This window comes from Scophthalmus maximus, chromosome 2 (genome assembly GCF_022379125.1).
Source record: "Scophthalmus maximus strain ysfricsl-2021 chromosome 2, ASM2237912v1, whole genome shotgun sequence".
Classification (NCBI taxonomy): Eukaryota; Metazoa; Chordata; class Actinopteri; order Pleuronectiformes; family Scophthalmidae; genus Scophthalmus; species Scophthalmus maximus.
In genome coordinates this window covers 15,213,696-15,230,002 of record NC_061516.1, presented here as the reverse complement: position 1 = coordinate 15,230,002, position 16,307 = coordinate 15,213,696, and the positions used below count along the sequence as shown (strand labels likewise).

At 40.3% G+C, this 16,307-nt stretch overlaps 1 protein-coding gene and 1 long non-coding RNA gene across 9 annotated transcripts in view; one reads left to right on the top strand and one right to left on the bottom strand.

Moving 5' to 3' along the window:
* Positions 1-16,307, top strand: part of LOC118301545 (spectrin beta chain, non-erythrocytic 1) — a 45,732-nt gene that overhangs the window by 3,110 nt on the left and 26,315 nt on the right. For 5 of the 7 annotated variants that reach the window (XM_035627157.2, XM_035627155.2, XM_035627153.2 and 2 more), the window contains exon 2: positions 7,139-7,326. In XM_035627157.2, coding sequence (XP_035483050.2) covers positions 7,170-7,326 — 157 coding nt within the window. In that variant the 5' untranslated portion in view covers positions 7,139-7,169. Of the gene's footprint in view, positions 1-7,138; positions 7,327-12,269; positions 12,946-16,307 lie in introns of those variants that run through there. The other 2 variants (XM_035627158.2, XM_035627156.2) reach the window with 1 other exon arrangement.
* LOC118301547 lies at positions 7,341-14,560 on the bottom strand. Of its 2 annotated transcripts, XR_004790328.2 has the most exons (4): positions 14,492-14,560; positions 14,275-14,387; positions 10,381-10,583; positions 7,341-9,355 (listed from the first exon to the last, which is right to left on the bottom strand). It is a non-coding gene; the product is annotated as an uncharacterized LOC118301547 (long non-coding RNA). The 2 variants fall into 2 exon arrangements; XR_004790327.2 differs by having other exon boundaries at positions 7,341-10,583.

Genomic DNA, 16,307 nt, shown 5'->3' with positions numbered 1-16,307 from the left:
CTTTTATTACTTCTATAGCATTTACACTCCAAACACTCAAAAGTGCAGTAGGCACCCTTTTCATGTCCAGTTCACTTATCTCCTCTAATTTTAATTATGTCATAGAAGTAGACCGGGAGAAAGAATACAGACATGACAGGGCCACACATGACAGCAGCCAGGAGCTAGACACAGCTGCAACACCACAACATCCCCCCCCAGAACTCTTTCAAAGCACATCATGAATTATTCAATTTATGTGAACTGTATGGTCTCAATTACATAATTAAACATATACATCACACTTAACGCTAATGCGATGGCCGTACTGTAGGCATCTATTGTCAGACGGTGGTATTATGGTGCCACTAAGATGGTTGACCTTGTGTGGGTCAGTCAATGCTTCCACCACCACTTGTGTCGTGCTAGGTAATGCAAGATGGAGTCCCAACACACAGAAAGGAGAAGACCTATAGACATGCCATCAGTCCTAATGCCTGCACTTGGTCTTCTGTGTTTTAAAATGCCAAGAACCAATCCACCGTGGATTAGCCCGATCTTCATAAATATTTAATTCACTGATGTTTTTAATTTGGATTTCTGTCAGTGCCTGAGATGGATGCTGCTACTTTGATTTCCAGCCAAATGTATTTGTAAGCAAAGCATAAGCTTATTGGACAATAACTTCTCACCTTGCTTTGGTCACACTGTTGGCATTGCTAAATCTCCATTCAAGTAGTCCTGTTATAAACAGTCCACAGTTTTGGATGGGCCAGATTGACCACAGTAGGAAGAAGGTAATGAAGATTCATCAGGTGTATAATCACAGCTTCCCTGTAAAGCATCTCTTTTAAACATGTGAGAGGCATAGTATTTGTACCAGTTGGTGCTTTAAAAATCATATTAATCCATATTCTTGTTTGCTGACACCTCTCATAGGCAAAGGTGTACAAGTGCATCTTGTGTCAAAGATCAGCTTCTCTGAAGAATCATTAAAACTCGATTGTGACACTTTTTAAAGATGATTTAGGGCACAGTAAAATGTCAGTTGAAAAATAATATATGTTAACTAATCCTTACTTGAAATCAGTTATTTAGAAAAAAAAAATAGAAAACATAGTAGAAAATAATTTATTAATTTTTAAGTATATGTCATGTTGCACTATGCTGTGTTCAGAGCTGGTGCTCTTAACTGAAGTAACTTGTCCATGTCTGCGTGTGAAGGGCATTCTGGCCGCTTGAGTTTGTGATGAATGTGATGCTACAGGTCAACAAAGGACCTCTGCTGTCCTATTCAGCAGGGCATTCAGGTCAGGATCAGCCGCCTGTGGAGGGGCCTCTGATACGTGTGTGCCCCTGGTTGCTTCATTTCTGCAAACAGGAAAGACTCGAGCGGCTGGCCTCAGCTCTCTGCTGACTCCTCCATTGTATGGGGCCAGTTTGTTCGGGCAGGCTTTGTGCACCCTCCAGACCCGGCTCATCTGGGTACCGCAGGCTGATCTGGGGCAACACAGCGGTGCCACCTCAGCTTGAACTAATTAAATGTTGTTTATGTAAACTAGCGTGTAAATTTGGCTTCTTTACAGCCATAATTATACGTTTTAAGTAAAATATTTAGCACTTGATTATTGAATAGTTTCGATACCAGTATCATACTATGGCTTTTGGTAAGAGTTGTATTGTAAGATATTATAGCTCCTTTGTTTGGCGTCCATGGGAGTGGTCGTGTGTGTGTGTGTGTCTACCCTACTCCCCTTGTGCATGGTGGCTGTGTGGATGGCTAATGAACACAGGTCTAATTCCCTGCTGGGGAGTCATTGTGGGCTCTGTTTCTCTTTTCCTCTCTCCCTGATTAACGGGCGCATTGACAAACAGGCCAGCTGGGCGAAGGGAAGCAGCACTGGGAGGGGAGGAGGGAGAGGGTGAGACAGAAAGAGGTGGTGGCTTTGCCTGTAATGCTGCTGGCACTCTCCTGCTTCCTTAGCCGGTGTCACTCTGCGGTGAGGGATAGCCTGATGTGTGTCTGCCTGGTCAGAAGCCGGTGTTTAGCCTCGAGGCATTTCTCCTCTTTGTCCCAATTTCCCTCTTCTCTTTTTCAGAAGCACTATTTTTCCGGAAAATGCAATTTACGCTACATGATTACTATTTATAGTTGAGCGAAAGCATTGTGCTGTCTGTTTGAAAAGGTCAGTCTCCATGAAGGACATGCCTTGCTATCCAGTTTGATGATATTTTTTATGAATATTGAAGAAACGCTATCATTGAATCTGTGTCCACTTCACTTACGGTTTTCATAGCACTACAGCAACATTAATAGCATAAGGCATATGAAGGATATAAGGCACATTCAAAATCTTTCATTACATTAATGTGTGTCTGTGGATTAGGCCTTGAGGGGATTTTCTTTCATAGAACCTCTTTCATGCACCCTTTTTATGTCACATCTGTTTGTCCCACTGCCTGTGTGTTTCCTTTTAATACAAGTAGCACTGTTGGAAGATGAATTGTAATAGCTGTGGGGCTAACATCTGATGTCTCCAGAACTGTTGTGGACCGGAAAGGCCCTTAATCCTTTCAACTCTGCAAAGCAAAGTCAAAGTTTTGGGGTAATTTTCTTTTCTGTCCATGATGTGGTTCCTCTCTGGACTAGGGGAGGCAATAATGTATCACTCAGGCTAGCATTATTTTTAGTGTTCACACTATGGTAACTTTGTGAGTGGGTGCATTAGTATGTGTGGCTTTTCGGAGCAGTGTTGGTGGGTGGGTGGGTGTAGGCGGTGGTGGTGGGGGAGATGTAATAGGTCATCTCAGCTTCCATGTGTGGTTTCATGCCACACTGTTATGTGTGGGAGGATGAGTACAGTAGGTTGTATCATAGTAGGTCAGGGGATTGTTTGTCTGATCCATTGAGGAGCGATTAGTGCAGACCCTGAGCTGAGCCTCTTCCCATCCACAACAAGGGGAGGATTGCCCTCCATTCGCCTCTGGTGACCTCACAGCCCCCGCCCCGGTCCACTCCCACAGATGGATTTTCATGGACATCGTCGTTGTCTGGCCTGGCCTGGAGCAGTTCTACTGCTTGTGTCTCTTCCTGCAATGCTGTCATGTTTTGGCTAATTAAGCTGGATATAAATCTCTGCACTTTGACATTAGGTTTACAAGGGCAGGGACTGGAAGGGGTGGAGTGATTGTGGACTGACTGTTTGATTGTTGTGTTTTTGAGACTATCCATCCTAGAAACAAGGGATTCAAGAATAAACATAGTGACTACCTACACTGGGTTTGTTTGGGACACTAGCCAAGTTCTTGGTTGCCAATGAGTAGAGAGGTTACAAGTCAGGGAGGGGGGCAGTGTGGAGGCGTTGTTCGGCTTTCTACTTTAATCCCTGCATTTAGTTTCTATTGCCAGCCACTTCTTAATCTGCCACTAATAGGATTTGCCAAGCTTTTGTTTTATTTTTTTATAGCTGGAATGTGTAACTTGTTTGACTTGGCTTAATAATATTAAGGTATACTTTTGGGATCATGTACAATTCCACGGTCTGTTGATTTAGAACTGAAGCCAATAATATTCATAATATTTGATGCCACAGTCTGTAGATTTGTATATAATACATAGTAAATGTATTTTTCTGTTAAAAGATAATATCTTACACAGAATATTCCTGTTTAATTAGTAAATTGTATCGCATGGCGAAATTACAGTAGCTATGCTTGGCTCCAACAAAATCACACACACACACACACACACACACACACACACACACACACACACACACACACACACACACACACACACACACACTTTACTATCTGTTTAATTAATAATTCAAAGAATACTGTATATAGCCAGCCTGACTATACACTGGCAATGGATATGGATAGTTATTGTTTCTGGCAGCTGTCTGCTATTGATTTCCAGGTTTGATTAAGAGGATGCATTGACTTGGCATGACATGATGAGTCCAAGTAAGGCCCTAGCAGACACATTACAGGCAGCTTTATATTCAACAAGACAAAGCTCAGTAATTAGCTGTGGTCGTGTTTTTTCAATCCCACCACAAGTTGAAGAACAGAGACTGAATTCGAGCCTCATTGATATGCAATGTGCTGTTTAGCTGGTCTTCTTTACTCCTCCAGAGTAACACTTCTTTTGTTCCCTGGATTCTGTTCCTGTCATTGTCTCATTGTAGCACAATCGGATACAACATAGACTAGACTGAACCCATCATGCCAGATAGCAGACTTAATGAAAAGAGTTTATATGGCCAAGATGGGGACAAGAGAGTTTAGATGTATTATAATTAATTGGACCTTGAATGAAAGGGCAGGGTTAGCAGTCCTCTGTGATGCTTAGCTTATCCATGCCTCAAACACCTCACCATGACCTTACCACCATTATCTCCGTATACAATAAAACATAGCTACTAGACACAACAAAAGATAAACTAACTGTCTACTAAACCTCATCTATTAATCTGTCCAATGCTCTTAAACAAATGGCCCCTGTTTGTTAATGGGTCTTTCTGGTTGGGGTTTATCTTAATGTAGATCCCCCATTGGGTGTCAGTGCATATACTTAGGCTGTCTGGTCTTATGCACTTGCCTTACTATTTATTTTTTTTGTAAACAAAGGAACCCCTGTTACTGATCGGACATATTTGATGTGATGTTTTCCTTTCTGCTGTCAGAACCCTTAGGGTACCATACTGTGGCGAGCAGTGAGTTTTGCTTGAGACAAAGTGATAGAACTCTGATTTCTTCCTCAGACAGCTTTTATTTGCTTTTATATGCACCTGTAGAAGCCACAAGTCTGTATGATATTAACCTTGTTTTAAGAAAAACATGTTTTATTCCACAACCCTAAAGTGTAACATCGACGTCTCTGATTGGTTGGAATGTAGTTCCTTCACTCATTATTTACAGAGTCTGGTACCTTTTTTCCAATTTTTATTGAATAAAATGTTTTATGGTAACGATTCATCTCATCATTTATTGACTTGGATCCAGGTTTAAAACTCTTTATATAAGGATTTTATGAAACATCAATGGAGTGAGTGAATCGGAAATTCACTTCCGGTACGGGAGATGTTCTGAAAGTGGGCGGTCACTGTTGAGCTCAATATCTTGGGACGTTGTAACGTGATGTCTCTCTCTCTCTCTCTCTCTCTCTCTCTCTCTCTGTCTTTGTCTCTGTCTCTGTCTCTGTCTCTGTCTCTGTCTCTCTCTCTCTCTCTCTCTCTCTCTCTCTCTCTCTCTCTCTCTCTCTCTCTCAACGTCTCTGCTCTCAACTCTTTTGTCCCAGACAGGATCCTGTAGAATGATGACTCTTGCCTTTGATCTTTTATCTCAAACTTAGCTTGATCTGGAGCAGGTTAGCCATTCAGTATAAATAACCATTGTGAATTACCATGGTAAGAAGAGCTCCAGCTTCGTAGGACGGAAAACCCAGAGTTAAACCTGAAGTTACTTCAATAACCGTAAATCCAGCTTCGTAGTACAGGCCTCGGATCAGGTATGCTAATGTTTGTGTTTGACATAACTACACTTGGAGAAATGTGACTTGTATGATTTAATATGTACAAAGAAATGGCTTAATAAATTGATTGTAAATCTTGAAATGAATTGTAAGCTTCACCTAAGCAGCAGATTCAGAAGCCTTACCACATAATAAGCATGATATGTCATTATACGGCCAGTGTCTTTATCTGCGTGGTTGTTGTCTGTGCAGGGGGTCTGGATGTTCAAATATATGACAAAAGAAATGTTGCAGTGCAGGAAACATAACATGGACATGGGAAATAAGTTTTCATTTGAATAAGGCTGTGAACTCTGTTGGAGTAAAGATTAAATAACTAAGATCAAACATATTCTACATACTTTGTAATCAAACATTGACTACTAAATTAATCGCCAACTATTTTGATAATCGATAAATTGGTTCAACTAGATTATATGAAAAAAGTAAAAATTCTCTGATTTCAGCTTTTCTTTGCTCCTCTGACAGTAAACAAAATATCTTTGGTGTGTGGAGAAAACAAAACATCATCTTGGGGTTTTGAGAAACACGATTGAGATTTTACAGCATTTCTTGACATTTTATGCACCAAACAACTAATCGCTTAATCGATAATGAAAGTAATTGTTAGTTGCAGCCCAACTGATTGCAGTTTTTTGGTCCTCAAGTAACATGAACAGACAAACATTAAATGACAGTCTGTTAGAAGCAGAGGCAATGCATCCATGTAAGCAACACTATTTGTTACGGCAATGTTGCATCACAAAAATGGCTGCACTCTGTCACTCCAGCTGCACCTGCAAAAACCTGCAGAGAATCATCTAAATTGTGGGAGTATTTTAGACGGACCACTAAAATAAGCACAGTGGAACTGGCTAATCACAGCAGTACAACAGCTATGCAGGGTCACCTGAAGGGAAAGCGATTGGTTGTGGTAGTGTAATGTTATGCCATGCTTCATCTTATGTTGTTATTCGTTGATTATATGTTTTCCTTGTACTTCAACTTAAAGATGCATATCAATATTCAGGCACTTGTTGAATCATTTTTGATCTTTGATTCTGTAAATACCAAGTTTTATGTAGTGGGAAGTTGTGCGCGTTAGTGTTTGTACTGCTGTATTTGTGCAGCGTTTTTTTCTTCGTTTTTGTCCTCTATGTTTCTCATATCAGCGTTGTGTTTGTGTTTCTGTGTAGCTTTATACATGTGCAAGTCGAAATCTAATCAGTGTAGATTGAGGTTGTTTCTGCCATTGACACTCAAGCTGTAATGAAATTACTGGAGCTGCTCTGGCTTACATCGGCAGATATATTCAATTACTGGTTTGCTAAAATAACGACTTCATGGCCATTGCTGAACTTATCTCAAAGTCTTTATCTTATTACACACTCTGGCAGTTGTGCTGTCCAAGCTACTATTTGCATATGACTGTCGTTTGAGAATATGAAACTGGTGGGCAGTTGAGAGGCTGCTGTGCATCCTCTTGCCCCTGATGAAATGGAAATAGATTCTCTGTTTCTAAACTGAATCTTCAAGGGTCATTTCAAGGGTCTATTAAGCGTTCTGATATCATGCAATGTCTTCTCCCCTCCGTTTTCACTGACTTTTGTCTCCTTTTGTGATTTTGTGTCTGAATTGTAGGTTGAATGTGTTTTCCTCCAGCCTGGACACCATGAGCACCATCTCGCCAACAGACTTTGACAGCTTGGAGATCCAGCAGCAGTATAATGACATCAACAACCGCTGGGATCTGGCAGCAGAGACCGACTGGGATAATGAAAACAGTTCGGCACGCCTCTTTGAGCGCTCGAGAATCAAGGCTCTTGCAGGTATGCTACACTTCCGGCCTCACCAATGTACAGTATGACCTACTGTACATAAGAGCTGATGATTGACTTATGTCCTTTCCAAAAGTGGAGATATTTGTTTTTTGTCTGCTTAGAGAACAGTACCAGGCACACTGATCTCCGGGTATTTTAGGTACACCAACCCACACAAGGTATTGTACAAAATACAATAGCCAGAAAAAACAGATCTTTGTGAATATTATACTGTTTTAGCTCAGCTCTAAGATGATTTTTGTGGCTGGATTTGTGTTGGATTGTCTTAAAGGTGTTTGTAATTACAACTTTTTAAAGATTCTCTTCAGTGTTTAGTCTCTTGACTGCTGAGCTAGTTGTCCATCATCACAGACTTTTAAGACTGTATTCATTAAATTTCTAAATAAAGATGATTACAAACAACGTTCTATTTACATTTAGGAGCATCAGCTGGAAGTCTTGCTAGCTTCCAGGCACAATAGCCTGCGTCTGCCGCAAGCTGGCAGTAAATAACAAAATGAATGCAAACAAAGAATTTGAGATCCTTTATTGGACAGAATGCTGTTCTGAAATCTGATGTGAGAAAAGACATCGCTTCCACATTGATGTCTATTTTGAGCTTTAACTTGTTAAGCACTACTTGCCTTGCTTGACCTGATGGCATCATGGCATATTTCAATCTGATCCTCTGAAAAATACCGTTGTCCTTTTTTGTAGATGCATTTTTGATAAATGATAGTAATATGTGCTAAGTTTATTGACAAACAAATTGCATTTCCTTTCATTTTTTTGTAATTGAAGTCATTAGAACGAAATGTTCACTATTCATTAATGGCAATCTCAGAATGCCTTGGCTACCATCTGGCAAACATTTAGCATTCTGCATTTACATGCAGATCTTTTTAAAGATATTATATTTGCAGAAACATAATACAGAATTTTTCTTCCAGGTTGTAATACTGCAAAAACATAAATATTTAAATTACATTGTATTACCTCATTTGGCAATAGTAATTAACAGACATGTATTTAAATGTAAATCTCGAGAGATTGAACTGAGATTGCCACAACAAATGTAGTAAAACACACCCTTTAGAAAGATTAAATATAAGATATATATAATCTAAATATAACAGAAAACATTGTCTCATATTTAGTTTGATATGTTAACTCGTTTTAAAATAAATCTGACAGGTGTTTGAAAAGGGGACATCATTCACAGACAAAATCACAAACTAATGAGATTTGCATAAATCTGATTAGGCTCTGTAGACTAAGGAACAAACTCAAAATGATTCTTTCCCAAAAGGCACAATTCTGTTTTTATAGAGCGAGACAGAAATACTTCCAAAAGGAGGACAAAGCCAGGGAGCTGTAAAGTGAATTCACCAAAGAGCAATAAGCAGTGGTAGAATAAGGTAGTGAGGCTAGACTTTGAGGTTAGGAGTGGTGAATATCCTCCATCAAAGGGGCACCGTTCAGGAGATTAAACAATGTTATCTTCATAATGTTAGTCTGTTCTCTTAAGTCTGCCTTTTAATGACTATTAAAAAACAAGAAACAACCGGGGCTACAGAGGCTAAGACTTTTTTTTATATTTCTCCATGCAACTAACTGCCAAAATGAGGCACCTGGGCATGGGGGTGCCAGAAAGACTTGGCCTCATATTCTTAATGTTAAAAATGTTTGTTCATGCAGTAAGCCTCAAGTCTTTTTGTCCATCTTTGCCCATTCAAGTAATTAAGATAAAGTCAATAAGATAAAGGTAAATTAAATGAACGAAAAATACATGGCATTCTCTTTTATGAAATATCTATGTGAAGCTAAGCAATGCTTTAACATAATTGCTTTCTTCAAATTTATTAGGGCAAATTAATGTCTACATTAAATAGAAATCGTGTCAGATTGCATCATATTATATTGAATCGCTCCGAATCACGTCAATTTAAAACGTATCTTCTCTGAATCTTATCGTGGCCCATTTATCAGATAGATACTTGATTGTCTAATAAGGGAGAGATACTCACCCTATGTGAAGCTGAAGTATCATGGAGAACCCAGCAGAGGGGAGCAGCAGGCAGGCAGGCAGGCAGGCAGGCAGACAGACAGACAGACAGATAGACACACAAACGCGCTCTGATGAGCTTTGATTATGGTGGTAGTCAAAGAAAAGATAAATCTCATTTTACTTACAAATACAGCCGGACTCAGTAGAAAACACAGCTTTGTTTACAGTATTCTGGTTGTATATATGCATTGTAGTGAATTTAGAGGTTGTATAGATCTTGCTCATATAATTAAAGAAAGCAGCAGAGGGCAGTAAAACTATGGGTATGAGTAGCTTTTGTTTGCTTGTGTGTGCTTGTGTGTGTGTGCCCTGCTGTGTGAATATCTGTGAAATCATCTCTGTTTAACAAGTGTAGGCTTGACATGCACATTCTTTGACATGTTATAGCAGCTATTTGCCCCTAGGCCCAGCTCATGCCCATTTTTTTTTACAATCATCCCAAATGTCAAGACCTTCTGAATTCTGTGAGCTGCTACCCTCTTACACTGCTCTCTCACGCTCTGATTCAATCCGACTGTCTCTGCCTTTCTTCCTGGCCTGCAATATGATTTCGTCATTTCCTGGTTTTCATCTTTTACCCTGCAGTTTAGGTTTGTTTAAATAATTTTAATTGTGGTGTGCCAGCAGTTGCTGCTACTATATTCTCAGCAGAGAAAGCCTCCTCTGTGATAAGATCATTGTTATTTGCTTAAATAACCCCTTATCTACTCTCCTGTACTGTGTAGGTGGCATGGCAGGTTATGCAAAAGGCCCTTTAGAAACAGCTTGCTTAACACTCACAGTTACACAAATGTGCCATGCAAGTTTCCACAGTGGGAAAGAGCAAGGCCTGAGGCCCCTGCCTTTCATAATCCACATAATTGCCTTAGACATGACAAATAAGTTAAGAAGCCAGCAATTAATATACACAGACCGTGTCTATATATTAGATGTATACATGCTATTAACTAAGAAACAACACAGAGGAATAGAATATCATATCAATTCACTCTCACATTTGAAAATTAAAACTTGAGTGACTCCCCACTCGCCCCAAGGGGATTCTTCTTCAGATCAGATATTTACTGCCAGCGCCCTCTGACCTCCCTATGGTCCGGAGAAGAGGCGATAAAATCGTTCATCAATAGATCATGTCCTTCTGGTAGTGCTTAGTCCTCTGGAAGCTCCTATCTTTTCTGTCTCGTCGGGGTCCATTCACCTAAACAGACCATCATAAATTATCATTAATTAATGCAAGAGTTTCTCCCACACCCTCCTTTTGCAATCTTTCTCACGGTTTGTTTTCATATTTCACAAGATTCATTAAATCCCTCTAAATACTACCAAGTATGTTTATTTATTAGTATATCTAAATGATTGATGGGTTTTAAAGGGAGGAAACTGCCTTGACGTAATACAGTATGTTAAGATGTGAATGCCAGACACACAGACCCGTCATCACATCTGCCCCTCATATTAATTTGAAATTTAATGTTTGGTATATGCTCAATCATCTCCCTCTGCATGTGGTCATAGCATAGTCTGCTCCTCGGATGGAAGCCTGTTCTCTTTGAATCTCATTAGTCCAGTTTCCCTCCATAAACATCCAGTCACAGAAGGCCCGAGGCGTTTGGTCCTTTAATGAGACCCTTCCAGATGCTCCCGGCTCATCAGGACATACAGAGATCAAACACACAACCAGATCTTTTTACTACTGCCCCCTGACCTTGTGAAGTACAGACGAGTGGGGTTGTACTGACTTAAATGAAACTCTCTCGACATGTTTCTATAGATGCTTCTTTTCAAGGTGGTTGAATAGTTTTCTTGTGTAATACCTCTGGAAGTGCTGATTATTGCCTGAAGAATTTTACAGATAACTTCATTTTGAGACATATCTAACTATGCATAGCCCAAATACTGCCACACAATGTTTTTTTGGCACCAGCTCCTCATTCATCATACTTCGAGCTCAAGTTTCATGCATGAAAGAGACCTCATGATAGAAACATGTGATATAATGTGGCCAAACAACACAGCCATGTAGTATGCCATCACTCTTTTGGTTTATGTATGTTGTGTGCAACCACGCTATTAGGATTAACTGATTACAGTTGGTTCATTGGTAAAATGTCTGATTGACTTTAAAAAGTATATTATGGATTCCTTCAAGATCAGAATTCTCACCTCTATTCTGAAGTGTACACTAAACGTCTGTAATTCCTCTTGCTTCAATATGATAGAATAATATTTTGCAACTTTTAGGTCCTAGCATAATTTAAACTGCCTGTTCGAACTACAGGATTCGAAATAATACGGTGAAGACTGCTAAACATTTAAAAATAAATATTCCTTCCTTAACAAAGAGTGCCAGGCATGAATTCTATATTTGTCCCTAATGTAGGAAACAAAAAAGTGTTAGTACAGTATAGTTCTGTACCTCTTAATGACTCACTCACTTCTACCCCCAACCCTGCTAACTGTCTGCTTTATAAACAGACACAAGTTCACACTTTCAAATCTTGTTGAGGCAGGAAAGAGCTTTTTGTGCTTGAGACTTACTCAACAACTTCCTTCCTGTCTTATCATGAAGCAGAGCCCCTCAACAGAATAGGGGAGATAAAACATTGTAGAAGGGAGTGATGGGAATAAAAAGGAACCACACGGCTAGAGGATAAGACGACACAATCTGATGGGGACTTGCGTGATGTATGTACTCGGCAGGCCACACCCCGCTGTTCCCTGGAATTAGGAGGAGTTGAATAATCTGCCTCAAGCTACACTGAGCAAAGAATTCTAATGGTTTAGTCCACCTCTACACCTCCTCCCTCCCTTATCCTCCCACCATGTTCTTCCTTTGTGCTCCTCCCTCAAACGCACCTTATGCAAATGACACAATTTTCAGAAGGCACAGCAGGCTTTGTTTACACAGCCATCCGACCACAGCCAGTTAGCTTGCTCTGCTGTGCTGTGCTCCAGCAAGTGTGAGTTCAGAGCCAGGAGGGAAGGGATTGCAAGTCTTACTTTGCTAGAACCACGAGGGAGTGCGACCAGAAGAGTTTACTTTGCTTGGAGGCCACAAGTGCGGTGAAATTCTACATAGGAGGTGGTGAAACTAGAGAACATTATGTTCTTCAGTTTTGTTTGAAATGCTTCTTTGAAAAAAAAAAAAAAAAATCCTCCACCCCTGCACTCAACGCTGTGTTTTCATTGGACAACGTGGGACATACAGTAGATGAAGAGAAGAACAGGCGGCAATTTCTTCAAACTTGTGTTGTGCCTTACTTGGGCTACAGCGCTGCGTGAATCTGGGAAAAGCCAAGTTATTTTGGATATACAGATTTTTCCTTTTCTTTTGGAAAACTCTCTGAAGGATTTGATACATTTTAGTGGGAAAGGTTGTCTCCGCTGTGCTATGCACAATAACTCCCATTCAGTTTGTATCTGAGAGGAATATTCAGGAGAGAGAGCAACGGCCATGGAGTGGGAGCACAGGGAGAGAGAGCCCTGCTTGTCCCCAGCAGCATTTGTTAATCAGGTGCAATACTCTAACATCTTGGAAGGACGGTTTAAACAGCTGCAAGGTAAGCGTTGTTCTGACCTAGTTCTATTCCACTTGGTAAATTGTAATATATGTTTACCCACTTTAGTTTGTTTAGATTATTGAAGCCAATGCATCTACATACGCAGTTGTCCGATTGACATCACAGGTTAGAGTCTTAAGTCCTCTGGTGTGTGGCTTATGGAAACAGTTGTTTGTTTTTCAAGTTATTGAAAAGACTGTGCTAGGGTGACAAGTGTCTTTCACACATCCTGTGGTTTTTTCAAACAGGAAATAAGTTTGTTTGTCATACAGCAGGTGCTTTGCGAATGAGTCCCCAAATAGCAAAGCATTTATCTGGCATGAATAATTATGTGAGAGGTTGAAAAGACTCATCTATCTTGTTATTAATTACTATATCAGAGGTTAATGTAGAGAGAATCGAGTAGAGCCACAGTAGATACACAGTAGGCTTCAGCTCAGCTCTAAGGCAGGCAAACAGTCTGGCACCTGATCACTGGGCCACCTGTCCTTTCTTATCTTATTACAATACATGGCTCTGTCTCTGACCGAAGCCTGTGAGGTCTTGCACACAGAAATTACAGAGGCCGTTGGTTGTAACTTAGTAATAATAATAATGTAAAGTTCTGACATGTCAGTCTGTGATGCAAAAAATTTGGTTATTAATTTAATGGATCCTGTAACTTCCGAACACTAAAATCTGCAAATGCGTGTCATAAATAAATGTAAAAGATTGTGAGGGGGAAAAATAACCCTCTCCTGTGAGCTTTTTACCTGTGTGTGGGTTTTTGTTTGATTCCATTTTTACCTTGTACGGATTCTTGTATTATACTGTGGCTTGGTCCTTTAAGCTTAAACCCTGTTAGTCACAGGCCATGTGCTAGACTATCTGCAGTGGGAGAGTGTGTATGTGAAAATCGTGTATGAAACTGGCACGTCAGTCAGTGGTGTGCATGGAAATCATTGTTTTGCTCGTTTCCGGTCCCTCCCTGGTTGGCTTCTGGAATGGAGAGCTGTCTTTGAGTTGACTTGAGGGGCAAGTCTACTCTCTTTGCATGTTTGACATTCTTGTAGTGAGCCAACAAACTATTTCACTTCCCATATTAAGCAATATTTTAATTGGCATTTAGGAAGATTTTGTTCTCCTCATATATATTTATATAAAGTGTCAGTGTACAGTGATGTTTGAAAAAAGGTACACCTCCCCTCTGATGACACTGACGCTCTTGACTAGAGATAAGAGCCACAGAAGAGATTGTTTCTTTTACCTCAAAGAAAGTGCAAGATGTACAGCATTGTCTGAGTCAATCGTGAAACATTGTGCACAAAGAAGTAAAGGGTACATACTTACACATCTTTTGTAGCTCGGCAAGCAAGAAAACCTTCATCTCACATCTCACAGTGTCATTTTGGGGGTCAGTGATCAGTCACCAAATTTGTGCTGACAGGATTTATCACACTTTCCTACAAACAAGAATATTGTGAAATGGAGCAGGAGCTTCTGGAGCTGTTTATGAATATAAGTGTATAGAGGGGAATTAAGATGAACATGTAAGTGTGATACATACATGTTGGTCCTCTCTGTGCTCGGTTATGCTCTGGATGAAGTTTGCTGTAAATATACTCGCATACTCAGACGCACAAACACATTTTGGCAACACCCACTGGTATTTCCAGTTTGACTGTCCTCCAGGCTTAGTCTTTATGTCACTCCCTGTGTTGAATCATTATGGCTGCTGGAATGATAAACTGGAAGATGTAACGTGCATTGTTTGGCGTCATTTAACCACCACTTCACACAAATGGAAGCATTCACAACAACATTCACAACTTCATGGTGCCGAGGAGGCCGTGTGATTCAGATTCCTGAAAGTTGTTTGATGTCCTCCCACATCCAACACATAAGTCCAGTGGTTCGTAAATGTTCCTTTTTATAACACTATAGCAGTGAACATGTAGTGTTATCTGACTCACTGGTAAATGATATCTAACCAGTAAAGAATCAACTGGGTAACTAAATAACTCTGGCCAAGGGAGACGGGATTAATGAAACACTGGGACATGGCTAAGCTTTAGTGAGAGGGGAAAAACCCTTCATCTATCTGCCATGGAAAAGTTTTTTTGATACAGGGAGAGTTTCTGTTTTTTTAAATAGCTTTCTTTTTGGCCCACCCATACTTTATTCTTTATCCAATTAAATCACACCCTTGTATTTTTTTTATAGCACAAAACACTCAATGTAAATTATATCACCCTCTCTCAAAGTGTTAATGCCATGTGAACGTTCATTTTGCCTTATACTTCCAGTTATTGATCTCGGTGCAGAGATAAGAACATGGTATCTTTGATGTCCCAGTCCAGAGATAAATACAGTGTGAGTTTGGTTACGGTACAGGGTCCTTGTTCAAAGGGTCACTGTCCCAGCGACCTGGGCCCATCTGAGTCAGCTGCTGTGGACTTTCACTCATCAGGCTTCAGCAATATGGCTTCATTCAGACAGACGGGACTTTGACTCAGCCAGTAGTTTTGTAGTTTTATTTTGGCCTCCAAGTACTTCAAACATAAATTACTATTTAACACTGCACATGTAGTTTCTATGTTGTGTACGACCTAATCTACTTATACCTTCAGTGTCACATTTTGGGTCAATTTTCAAGTCTAGTAATTGTATATCTAAAATTGATATTTCTAATGCTCTCACCGAAAGCTCTGACTTTAGTAGCCTCCAGCTGTAATACGGAGTCACATTACCTCGGTCGGGGTTCGACACACGCACGCACACACACGCACTGCTTCGTTTGTACAGTTTTACTAATATTGACAGTTTCCTACTTGGTAGGGCAACAACAAAGTGCAGGCTTGGAGGCTTTAGGACAATTACTGTCTCATTGACATTTCACACCCTTCCTGTGTCCAGATGTTGTGGCTGAGAGGTGCCTGTATCTGTCTCGGTTCACCCGGGATTGGCCTTGGCCAGTCCTCTTCCCCATTATCAGTTGCAGCTGCAGATGGCACAGAGAGGCAAGACCTCTCAGTGAGAACAAACCTGTGAGAGTTGGACAAAAGACATTGTGTTTCTATGCTAGTGATCTCAAACTGTTTAAAAGTGTAAAAATAAATTCCGCCACATGTGACAAGGCGGCGGTTTAACCACAGCCCTATTTTCAAATGCATAAGCAAAGAAGGGGCGGTTCCGCTATTATAGGGAGAGCAAAAAGTGTGTGCATCTGTATGTGATGTTTCTCACTTTGCTCTGCAAACACTTCACTTGTTCAGTTTGTCAGTCATGAATATTTGGTCTGATGATAAGCAGGGATGTCTTCCACAGCTATGCCAATCAGTGAGTAAAACTAAAGGTATAGTTTTGACTTGCCTACACACAAA